General features: G+C 46.8%; 1 protein-coding gene across 1 annotated transcript; it reads left to right on the top strand.

The window, feature by feature from the left end:
• Positions 1–4819: 4819 nt before the first annotated feature.
• On the top strand, positions 4820–9423 carry KLHL38 (kelch like family member 38). Its single transcript, XM_058037612.1, has 3 exons — positions 4820–6178; positions 7512–7617; positions 9137–9423. Exons 1-3 carry the CDS (start codon positions 4829–4831, stop codon positions 9421–9423), a joined length of 1743 nt encoding a protein of 580 aa, XP_057893595.1. The 5' UTR covers positions 4820–4828.
• The last annotated feature ends 3387 nt before the right edge of the window (positions 9424–12810 follow it).

Genomic DNA, 12810 nt, shown 5'->3' with positions numbered 1-12810 from the left:
ACCAAGCCCAGATTCTTCAAATAAGCCTTAATTCAGCATTAAGTATCATATCAATGTGAATGACAGCTGTGGCAATAGGACTCAGGGAAAACATGTTTGCAGAGCAGCTAAATAGAAAATTAATAACATAATAGTTACAAAAGAATGAGAGAGAAAGACCATAAGGATATCTGGACTTCAAAGAATAGGAAGGAGGTCAGATAGCTGGCAAATAGCAGCAGCAGAAGAAAGCAGATTTTTCTGTGGGCAAGAGACAGCATTCACTAATTGCAGCAAAAGAAATTCCTATCAGACATATGGAAGCAGGTTGTCCAGAGAGGTTGTGAAATTTGCATCCTTCAAGATTTCAAAAGTTCAGCTGAACAAGTCCCTGAGCAATCTGATGTTCTCCCAGCCTAGGCTGAGCTGTCACCCCAGCCAGCCACCACTGCTGCTTGAGGCATCTTCCCATCCTCTCCATGGCATCTGATTAATTATGATCCTTGTAATTGTCTCTTTATACAATTAGAACTGTTAATCCTGCATTTTATTCCCTCTCCCAGTTTTATTAAGACCATAATAAGAAATATTTTTTCTTGTCCCCTGTCAGTTTAGACTGAAAATCTGGGCAAAGGGATGATCTGTCTCTTGATTACTGTGGGGGCTGGTGGTCATTGAGATCCTGCACATAACACTGAATAAGCTCAGTGAAGTCTCTGTCTTGAGCAATCCTTTTTCTTTATCCATATTTGTTCATTTTCACCTGAATTGTAATAGGATCAGTATATGAGTTTTAAAGTTGTCTGACATCACCAGTCTCTGTGCACCTGTCTGCTGGCTGGTCAGATTACAGCTTTTTTTCCACTCTGTTGCTCAGTGCATGACATTTCATCATCCTATTGCATTAAAGCATAAGAAGAGCTGCTCTGGGTCAGATCAAAGGTTCAATCACCACAATTCCAAAACTGAATGATGCCAAACACTTAAGGAGAAAGAGCAGAAGGAGCAGGATGAGTACATAGTGTTACAACAGCATGTTTGTTCTCTGGTAGATGCTTCTATTTTCTAGAAATTGGCCACAGATGGAGTTTGTACAGCAGCAATTACAGAGGGTCACAGTTTTTAATACCCCCAATAGCTCCAGCCCATCAAGGGCTATGGGGCACCTGCAGCATCACATCTCAAGGTGCTGTTGGGTCACACACCCTGTGAATGAGGCCACTTCCCCATTTGTGTTCAGACAGGACCATTATCTGTGCAAGATCTCACTCTCATGGTAATGCACTAATTTTGTCTTCCCAAAAGAAAGACCACTCAGGTCTGGTTCAGTCAATAACATACCTCCCTAGAAAACTTGCCGCAAGAGCTCATTTAGAAACTGATTTTATCTGACAATTTAGACTGTCCCACAGCAGACACAGCTCTACCCTCTCAGCAGGGCTCATAACCCACCTCCCGTCCCTCCTCCATAAAGTGGGGGGCATACAGGACATATTGTCTTTGGCATGAAAAGTGATTTCTAGTGTATTTATAAAGAAAACCCTAACTAAGCAGTGCTTATGTGCCCACTTGTTGCAGATATGAAGCCATAATCTCTGGGGAACAAACTGAAGAGAGTTGTAAGGCAGGCAGCAGGAGCTTTATTGCTCAGAAGCCCTGGCTCTAAATTGGCAGGGACCTGTGTGGGGATGCAGCAAGGAGCATCACCACCCTCCCCAAAGCAATGAGCTATGCAAACAGCACACTCTGTACTCTGGGCGAGCAGGAGTTTGCGTAACTGCGCAAAGCCATCGAGCCTGGGATCTTATAAATAAATGTCACATTTATCAATGTCTGAAGCACAAGAACATCCTACCTAGCCTTCCCCAACCCCATAAACCAATGTCATTAATGAAGTCAGACACCATTATTTTTTTCTTAAAGGGTTAAGAGAGTAATCCACAGCCACTGCCAGGAAGAGGCAGAACTAAACAGGCAGCAAGGAGCTGGAGCCAGAAGAGAGATATAAAGCTACATCAATCATCAGAATGGACTGCAACAAGAGCAAATGCATACAGAGCAAGAAAGAAAGCAAGAGGGTGTTTTGTTTGGGTAGCTAATGTTCCCTGGACAAGGAGAGAGAAAAAATTCTCCTTTGGGTTTTTAATGCCACTCTAAATATTTATAGCAAGATCATGTCCAGCGGGTGAGTTAGTGGCGGCAGGGAGTAGGGAGGGAAGGTACACTTTCCCCAGCACCCCAACATCATTCTTGGGTCATTTCTTTACTTGAGAAGAGGGAAAAGGCTGTAGATTGCCATGTTTACCCTCAAAGTGACTCATCTGCAAGAGTCAAGTCCAGTGGCTCCTGCGCTTGCCCTCCCTCACCTCTTTGCAAACACGCACCCAGACCATGTGGGCAGCCTTCAAAAATCTACACCAGCCTGACTCCACCCTGCCTTTAACATGGGGCTGGGCCTTCAGGGGTTTCATTGCCTTCAGGCACTTCACCACGTCAGAAAGGCCATGTACAGCATGCCCATGATGCAAAGCCGCCATTTTAAGAGCAAGAGGTTGCCCACATCCCTGTATCTGCTGCACCATGGACACAGGGGCAGGAACACATGGAGGACTGCAGACACCAGCCTGGCACAGGAGCTGACATGAGGCTCCCAAGGATTTTTGCTCGTCTGCCTCGCTGTGACTAAATGCAGGCATGACTCATCCGTAAGCTTGAAAATATGAGAAGGACTTTTGCTTTAACCTTGTGTTTCCCTGTTGTAGGGATGCTTAGAAATTGCATTTTGGATTCAACCCCACCCTAGAACAAAGAGAGAAATCTCAGCAGAGATGAGGAGCCCAATCCAGTTGCCCAGGCAAGGGCAGCCAATTCTATTTCTCTTGAAACACCCAGGAATTTTGTATAGAGCTGGGACACATCACACTTGACCTGCTGAAGACCCTGACAGGCCACCAGCTGGGGTTCTGGAGGATCCTCCCCTGGCACAAGGCATTTGAATGGTCCCAGCCCTGAAGATGGATTTAGGCTCATCATCATAGATGCCTACCATGGAAATGTTAAATATGGGCACCTACATGTGAGTTAGGCAGCTGAGCACCTGTGGACACCCAGCAGTGCCTGGAGAGCTGTTCCCCTGCCCAAGTACAGGTTGCACATAATGGTGACCTGAATTACTTGGCAGACTCAGTTGTATTGACTAGACCTCACTGCCTGCAAAAGGTGCTTAGCTCGTCCATGTGCAGCCATCTGCAGTGAGGGACCCCATCAAGGACCTGGGGAGCCCCGTGCCACCCTGGGAATTGCCACTCTGGAATCTTGGTTTCCAGCTTGCTACTCACTGCAGCAACCTGCTCCCATCCTCCCACCTGTAACACTGAGCTTCCTTGAGCCATCTGAATTCTTTGCTAGGGGTTTCAGAGAGCTGAAGTCCTTAGACAAAAGGCCAAAACCCGATGTTTTCTATATGAAATATCAAGGAACATCATAAAGATAAAATGCTCCAAGAGTGAACTTCACTTTCTGCTTGGTGAAGGTAGCTGGGCTACCAGCTTGGAGCAGCGCTGGATGCAGGGGTCCCAGTGCATCAGCATCTCCCACCACACTGCAACAGGCTGATGCTCCCCAGATCTCTCCATAGGGTGGAGACACGGTCCGTCCCACCGGAGTCCCTGGAAGCCCTTCCCTCTCCGCCTTTCCCCGTGGAACGCCGGTGACAGCGTGGTGCGAGGCATTGCAGACTGTTTACAGGCTTCTCCAGTTCCCAGGCACTTCAGGACAGCGCCCTGCCACTGTTTCCAAACGGACAGCCAGGACTTTTATAAGTGAACTTTCCTCTCCGTGTCTATTTATTATATGTAAACATTTGCCAGAAAAACACCACCCGGGCATGCTCAGAAGCAGCCAGGTCATTGCAAAAGGCAGCGGCGGCGTCACATGCGATAAGAGCGCGGAGCGCTGCGCGCTATTCTTAGCGCAGGAATGTACACAATGCCCGCCGCTCCTGCGCGCCCGGCCGCGGCACAAACACGGCAGAAACCACCCTCTATGAATCACCTACCCACCGACAGAAACCTCCCGTGGGTTCGTAGGGTTTTGCCCAGGCTCTAGCTGTGGAAAAACTCAGCAGAGAATAAACGACAGAGAGTAAGTGCATGCAGTGAAGGACAGCAGAAGGTAAACGTTTCTACCCTTCGGTTCCACTGCAGGTTGAGCAGTTAAGCCATGACCGTAGATACTCATCATATTGTTCTGCCTGGCACTTAATTTAGTCATTGTGTGTCTGATTAACATAAAAAACCACAGCTAAGCAGAGTTAATAAATAACTTTTAATGCAGATTCCCAGCCTCTAGGGTTCTGTTCGTCCTGCTGCAGAGTTCAGCTCTGCCAGATTTGCATTCTTTGGGAGTGACTAACTCTAGAGGAAAGAGGCACAAGCTACTAAACTGCTAATACTTTAAAATTGTGAATAAATGTCTAAGTGCGTTTATTCAACGTGATGGAAATGGACAAACCAATTGCTTCAGCCCTCCAGCTTTAATCCAAAATCAGTGAGATAATTTCAGTGCTTTTGCTTCTTGCCAACGACACAGGCAGTGCTGACCTCAGACTTGCAACCTATCTGATAACTTTATGAAAGTTTTAAAGGGTCTTAGCGACCTTTTGGCTTCTTTATTATTTTCCCACTGTGCTTAAACCATGTTCCATTTTTATGTGTAATAGTGGACGGATATTTACAGCAACATCAAAGTCCTGATTTGTTCCCTTGGAGCTGGATTTTTCAATAAAAGCTGCTAAGAATTTGGAGGTTTTTTCTGCCAAGTCCAGAATTCATCTCTCTCATATTTTGCTATGGAAGAGGGGTCCACTGAAGAGTTTCTCTTCAAAGACCAGGACTTCTCCTCTGAACTGCTGAGGCAGCTGAATGCTCTGCGGCAGAGCAGGATGCTGACCGATGTTACCCTCTGCTCCGGGGGCTTTGAAATCCCCTGTCACCGAAATGTGCTGGCTTCCAGCAGCCCATACTTCAAGGCAATGTTCTGTAACAACTTCAGGGAGAGTCACCAGCCTAAAGTCATTCTAAAGGGCATCGATGCCAATATTTTGGATCAGATTATCCTTTATGTTTACACTGGGGAGATTCTCATATCCACTGAGAATGTCTTGTGCCTCTTGGAGACTGCATCCATGCTGCAATACACTAAGCTGTTTGAGGCCTGCTCTACCTACCTCCAGGACAAGCTGACCCCTGACAACTGTCTGAGCATGATCAGACTGGCAAAAGTCTTGAACTGCCAAAGCCTGAATAAGAAAGCCAAGGCTATGGCTTTGAAATGTTTTCCTCTGGTGGCCTCTTCTGAGGACCTGAAGGAGCTCTGTCCCACAGAGCTCATCGATTACCTTGGGGATGATGAGCTCTGTGGGGAGGAGGAGCAGGTCTTTGAGGCACTGATGGTCTGGATCCGGCACGACCTCCAGGCACGACAAGGCTACATCCAAGAGTTGTTCAAGAAGGTCCGACTTCAGTATGTCCATCCAACCTTCCTCTTCCATTTCATTGCTAATGACTCGCTCGTTCAGGCCTCACCCACTTGCAGGAGCATCCTGGAGTCAGCCTGGAGACAGATGTTCTCCTTGTACAGCACCAACATGCCTGACATCAAACCCATGGTGCATGTTCCTCGCAGGTACTCCAACCAGGAGTTCCTCATCATCATCGGTGGCAGGAAGGACAGCCAGCAGACAACAAGGGATGTCCTGCTGTATGACGAGAAGACAAACCAATGGCTGAGCCTGGCCAAACTTCCCATGCGCCTCTACAAAGCCTCTGCAGTGAGTTTGCACAGCAATGTTTTTGTGCTTGGAGGGATGCCTGTTGGCAATAAGAAAAGTCTGGTCAGTGGTAATATTTACATTTACTCCCTCAAACTCAATCAGTGGAGGTTGATTGAGCACATGCTAATTCCACGTTACTCCCATAGAAGCCTGGCATATAAAAATTATATTTTATCATTCGGTGGAATTGGTGAAAACCAGGAAATCCTGAATTCTGTGGAAAGATATGATAGTGTCTACAACACCTGTGAGAGCATGGCAAACATGCCTGTTGCCGTCCTTCACCCTGCTGTTGCTGCCAAAGATCAGAGGGTTTACCTCTTTGGGGGAGAAGACATAATGCAAAACCCTGTTCGGCTTATCCAGGTAATGGTCAGTCCTGCTTGTCATAGGCAATTTCCTCTAAGCTATTCAGCAGTCCATCACCTTCATGAGGAAATCAAACCACTCAAAAAATGTCATTGTGTGTTGCAGCAAGAGGCAGGATGGGTTGATCCATGGCCTCAAGAAGCATTGCAACCCTTCCATTTTCCCCTTCTGAATGTTTTTCAGGCAGCAGCCCCAGAGGTGCTGCTTTGGGTGTCAGTCAGCCGTGCCACTGGTGGGCCCCAGGGCCAGGGCTGCCACAGGTGATGCCATGGCAGGCAGCAGCAGCTCCCTTGCCAATCTCACCAAAATCAGTGCTTGCACGTGGTGCTGAGCGGGGCCTCAGCCTGCACCTGCTCGCTCACAGCAAACGCAAACACCATCATTAGGGTGATTAGATACTCACTCATCAAAGGGCCAGAAGTTAAACTGACAGTCATTTTGGATAAACAGCTGTGTTAAAAATGGGGCTCCTGCCACATGTTGCTGGCTCTCTGCCTGCTTTCAGCCGTTACACTCTATCAGGAGGAAAAAATACATTACATTTTTACTTATCAGATATGAAGCTTTAGCAAGATTGAAATGTTTCTTTCCCATGAGTGCTTTTCACTGTTCAAGGTGCTTTAACTAAGAAGGATCATTAAGCTAAGATGGCAACAAGGGCATGAGCAATGCTTTATAACGGTACTTCATTATCAGGGGGAAGGAAATGTATTTATCAGTTAGTGGAGAGATGCCCTGGTGGTATTTGCTATATTAAGAAGCAGATAACACAACATAAAAGTTTGTGTCACCCAGATGCAGATGATTGAATGATCATCATCTGGCAACAGCTCTTTTTCTCACATAAATCGATGACTTAGATACCAGTCTAAGTCCCTTTGCCAGTCTGAGTGCATACCAGTCGCTAGCATAAATATAGCAGCTGGGCAAACACAGTGGCTGCCAGCAGAGCTAGCTGAAGCTGAGGTTTGTTTGCCCAGGAAATTGCTAAGGCTAATAAGGAATACACAGGATAACTGGAAAATGAAATGAATCAGCTTGCCCTTTGGGAGAACTAGTTACAGTGATTTAACAGCCTTGCAAGAAGCTTTCATACGGCAGACACTCCTTCAGTGCATGTGCTAGCATCTCCTCAGCAGACAATCTTGGGGATCCAGAATGCTTTCAAGGGAACATGTTAGGAAAAAAAAGTGGGTGCATTCTCAGATTTCCAGTGGTTTGAGTCAGAGGATTGTATTTATGAGGGCAAAATAAAACCCAAAGTTCCTCTGTCATTACAGATGTTAGTTAAAATGAAACATAAACAGCTGTGTGAATATTTTTTTGCCAGGTTTACCATGTCTCCAGGAATACATGGTTTCGTATGGAGACCAGAGTAGTGAAGAATGTCTGTGCACCAGCTGTTGTGATTGGAGACCAGATTATCATCGTAGGTGGTAAGGGCTCTGTTTCACCTTCCCTCTCCCTCCCCCTGCCCAGATCCTGGGGGTTTTTGCAGCCTCACTGTTTGGGGTGCTCCCTCAAAAAGCACCTGGATCTTGGGAAGGAAAGGAGGAGTGTGCCCACTCTCTTCTGGAGCCTCATGGAGTGTGCCCACTTCTCTTCTGGAGCCTCATGGCAATTGAAGTGGAGATAAATTCTCCATGAGGCACTTTCTTACCCCAAGTAGCAGTACCTGGGTGGAGAAAACTGAGGAAAAGCCAATGGAAGTTACTGCTCTTGGGAGGAAGCCAGGAGCATGGGGGTCCTGACCCTCCCCTCACAGCCTGGTCCTCCCTGTCTCCTCACTTGGAAGAATGGAAAGCAGGGTTACCACAAGGCCATGGATGGCTTGCCAGGATGGGTGGGCTGTAGGTCTATGAGGTGTTGGTTGATCTTTTAGCTGCCTCCTGGGGTTAACTGTGAAATATCCCAAAAGGAGTGTGAAACACTTGGAAAGAGGAAACTTCTCTGTGTCTTTTTCAACCTGAGGACCAGCCTCTGCCTGTGGCAGTCAGGAGTATCATGTCATTGATAACTGGGCCCTCTACAGTCCTTAATGCCTCTTCCCTGACTACAGACTGCTGGGACTAAGCATGTGTTGAATTTTTTAAGGAAAAATGAGACACATAGCATCTTCAGCAAAGCAGAGGATTGAACCCAAACTGCACGGGACTTCAAGGCAGTGTCACCCCTCAGGGAGAGACCACTGCTATCCTTTGCAGTGAGAAGAGGGGAGGGCTGAGTCCAAAGGTCCAAGACTATCAGGCTTATATCAGGCAGATTGCCCTCACCTCAGACCACACTCATGTTTTTTTACATGGGCAAGGTCCTGCTGGGTACCCGGCTTCCACACCCCCACTGCTCCAGTGCAGTGGCCCTCTCACCAGCACTGGCCTCTCAGCTGATACGAGGTTATTTCACCCCTCAGAGGAGGAGCTGCCCAGTGGCTCACTGGCATGGTGGCAGCACAGATGTGGTGCTGAGGGCTTCAGGAGTGCAGCGAGCACTGGTGGCACCATGCCATTGCATACCCAGCCCCAGTCAGCAGACAGCTACAACTCCAACCCAACAAGGCCCAACCCATGTGCCACTGGTTTCTGTATTTCCAAGTGAAGCTCTAAGAGTCTGTTTGGTAAAAAGAAATATTTTCAGATGCTTGAAGGCATATGCAGGTAACTGCAAGCCCAACTCTGATAGATTGGTTGCCTGATGGGTGGGCTTTATGGCGCTCATCAAGCCTTGGCTGCCAAGGTGCTACGAGACAGGATGAGGACAGACAGGAAAGGAAGATAGACAGCCAGGCATCCCTGTGACACATCATCACTTCTTAGTTTAGATATATTAATTCTTCCAAATTATGTACTACTATAATATGTTTTATTGAAGACCAGCATGAAATATACCATTATTATTCCTTCTGGCCATAAGTGCTTAATTCCCATCTGTCTCTTCCACCTCTGACTTTGCCTTCAGGGTACACCCGGAGAATAATTGCTTATGATACAAAAGGCAACAAGTTTGTTAAATGTGCAGACATGAAGGACAGACGAATGCATCATGGGGCCACTGTCATCAGGAACAAGCTGTATGTCACAGGAGGACGGTGTCTCACCTCAGACAATGCCATCAAGGACCTGGATTCCTTGGACTGCTATGATCCAGAGACTGACACATGGACACCAAAGGGGAAACTGCCACACAGACTCTTTGACCATGGGTGCCTGACACTCCAGTGTGTCCCCTGTTCTAACCTTCTCTAAACAACTCTTGGTACTTCCTTGATATTTTGTGCTTTTCTTCCCAGAAAGAGCCCACCTCACTCTGCAGAGAGCACTTGGGGAGTCTTCCTGGGGTCACACAAAGTCCTGACCTTGAAGGCACCCGCGGCATTAGTCCTTCCAGACCCTGTGCCAGAAAGGCCATGAGCTTTGCTCACACTGTGTTCACCTGGCTGATATTGCATGTGGCGCTGCTGAGTCCAGTCTGGAGGCCTTACCCAGCATCTCAAGAGGAAACAGGAGAAAGAATGGCTTAAGAACCCATTGTGGGAGTTGTTCTTGTACTGACTTCAGAAGTGAAGGGGGATGCTGCTGTCTCCATGGAAAGTAAGATCTTTGCTGTCATGCAAACTCAGCTGCCTGCCACAGCCCTTTGCTGCTCATTGCTGACCAAGCTTTCCTTTCCAGTGGTGGCAGTGTTTAGAATAGGAAGCCTCAAGCTGCAGTCTTGTAACCAGCCCAGGAGCAGATGCCTGAGTTCGCTGTGGTGGTCAGCTCATAAGGAATAAAATTTTAATGTTCCTATCAGCTAATTAGAAATTGGCAAAAGACTGATGCTTGATCCGAACTCTCATATTGCAACAAGAAGCAGATTTGACTTTTTTGAGCTAACACTCTTCCACAGTGAGGGAAGAATTTTGTTCCATCTGCCTGGCCTCTGAAGAATCAGGAGAAAACAGGATGGAAATCAAAATAGTCTGCACCTTCTTTTTCAAGGGATCTTATTTTGCAGGGATCTTTCTTCTCCTTTGGCATGAGGAATAGCAGTGGAGTTAGTTAGGATGACTTTGGCTGATGGAGTTCCTGAAATGTAGAATAGCAGAGAGGACACATAGAGGAAAGGGGATGTAAAAGAGAAGAGGTATTTGGGAGGAACAATTTCTTTTTCCCTTTCTCCTCTCTCCAAACCACTGGAAAAAAGCCCATGAGACAAAGCCAGTGACAGGAAGCCAGCTTTCCAAGAAGAGCAAGTCTAAATCTGCCACTTGGCAAAACAGCTCTGCTCCACCAATATTTTCGTGGGGTTCTGCCACTAAGTGCATACTTTGAAAGGGAGGGGATTAATCATCAGACACTGAACAGGCTGTGAACTGCTGTTAGGTCACTGGGCTTGGTAAGATTGCTGAGATAGCAAGGAGCTTTACAGATGACCACTATCCAGAGAAAGGCCAGCAGAAACAACACCTCTTTTTCTTCATATTTGACAAAAAAGTGGAACTTTTCAAAGGATACAGGATGGCACGAGGGAAACCGTGCTCAACTTCCTCTTCACAAAAGGCTGCACAGCCATGTGGTCACCACCACGTTGCAGAAAACCAGCTCCAGACACTAAGATCCCGTCCCATAAATTGAGCAGAAGAGTGACAGAAATAGTTAACAAAGTAGAGGGCTGGAAGGAAGTATTTAGTATCAACTGCTGGTTTAACAATGGAAAATAAAAGGGCTATTATTGTTTGCATGAGCTTTGTGTTCAGGAGTCCCCATTGTTCCCTCCCTTTGTTGATAAAGGGAATTGTTTTTGCACCAGTGGGTATTGCCAGGGTTTCCTTCTAAGGGCCTGAGTAAACCTGTGAAAAATGAGTGGGAACTCAAACTCCTCTCCCACCTCAGAAGCCTTTGGCTAGATTTCTCTTCTGTCCTTCAGTCTATATCATCATCTCCTCCCTGTGCAGAGCAGAACGAAATCACGGCATTTGCCAAATTGAGCGGGAGCAGTGATTCATCCTGCTTCCTCACAGACCAGCTCCAGCTCTCTGGAGAAAGAAGCCTTGTCATGGCCAATTATGGAAAGTCTGCCCCAGGGAGATGTTTATTCCTAACCCTGCAGTGCTGCCTTCCCAAACTCCATCCTGTTGTGACCCTGCTCAGCTCCAAACTCCAGGAGATGCCAGTTGCTGCCATGCATTTTAGCTGACACATATTCCTGCCAGGCTCGTGACTGTACCCAAAACTGAGGGGAAAAAAAACTTGACTTGGGGCCATAATCCCATGTTTGCAAACCATTGCCTCAGTCATAGGTTTACACTTAGAAGCAAAGAGATTTTTTTTTAATTCCCATATCATATAACTAGTGATTTTCTCTGTGCTCATGTGGGACCAAGCAGTACCTTGCAGAGCTGGGCAGGAAATGGGGAGTGCAAAAAGAGGCAGGGTTGTGGCAGGATTGAGCACAGCATCTTTCCCCCATCTCTTGGGGAGCCCCCACTCGACCCAGAGGTACTTGGAGATGCCAAGGGCTATGGCCAGCTCTGCTCTGGCTGCAACCTTGTGCTCCTTTCCTTCCCAAACCTCTTGCCTCGTGCCCATAATTCAAGGAATTTGGGATTGCTGGGCATTAAATTCAAAACCTGGTTTCTAATGTGCTTTTGTCTTGTGGTGAGTTTTGATGCAGACTCTGACAAAACTTTTGGGGCTCTTTGAAGAAGAGGGGTTGAAATCAGAACACAGTGTTGAGCCTTTCCAAGACAGACAAGGGGTAACAAAGTTGCTCAGTCACAATTGGGGAGAAGCACACACAGTTCCAGGATGGAATACTCAGCTCTGGGTGGGCACGATGGGGAGAAGGGATGTTGCTTTTCTGATCAGGTGCTGAGCACCACCTGGACCAGTACCTAATACCATCCTCACTGCTCTACAATTGTAAAAGCACTCCTAGCAAGGGTTGGCCAAGGTACCTCTTTCTCCATTGTCAGGAAGGGAATGTTTGGAGCAGGATCTGCAAGGTTGTCACCACCTGATGCACTTTTACATGCTTTTTCAGAGGTCTGATCATCTAAATATTCAAGCATTTGAGTACTCACCTAGATGGGAATCCCCTATGGGAGAGCAGCAAGGTTCTTCACAATGCAATGATGGCCCCATGAAAAGGTGGGAATTTGTTGCTCTTCATTTAATAACCATGGAAGCCATGGAAAAGAGGCTTTTTAAAAAGATTTCTTCTTGCAACTTCTATAAAGGTTGAGCACCTGACACATTTTTTCAAATCAGGGAGTGCTCTAAAAGTTCATAATCTCCAAGGCCTTGTCCTCAGGTACCCTGACACAGTCACTAGATCAAGGAAACTGTAGGACCACATGGCTGAAACCAGTCTGTTCCATGGGACAGTGAGTTACCCAGTCCCTCATGGTACTTGTCCAAAACACTGAAAATCTGCCACGAGATGCTCTCATCCTTCCCCAAGTAACAAACTTGAGGTATTTTGGCCTCAGAGCTTTTAATACTATCTTCTTTGTGCTGTACCTTCTGCCACAGAGATAAAGGGCAATTGATTACCCCTTTTAGATGCGATATATTTTTTTACATCTTTACAGTTTATTAGAATGTTTCAAAGTCTGTAGACTAAACAAACCCAGCCCTTTCAATCTTTCC

Source organism: Melospiza georgiana, chromosome 1 (assembly GCF_028018845.1).
Source record: "Melospiza georgiana isolate bMelGeo1 chromosome 1, bMelGeo1.pri, whole genome shotgun sequence".
Classification (NCBI taxonomy): Eukaryota; Metazoa; Chordata; class Aves; order Passeriformes; family Passerellidae; genus Melospiza; species Melospiza georgiana.
This window is presented reverse-complemented; position numbering and strand designations above follow the sequence as displayed.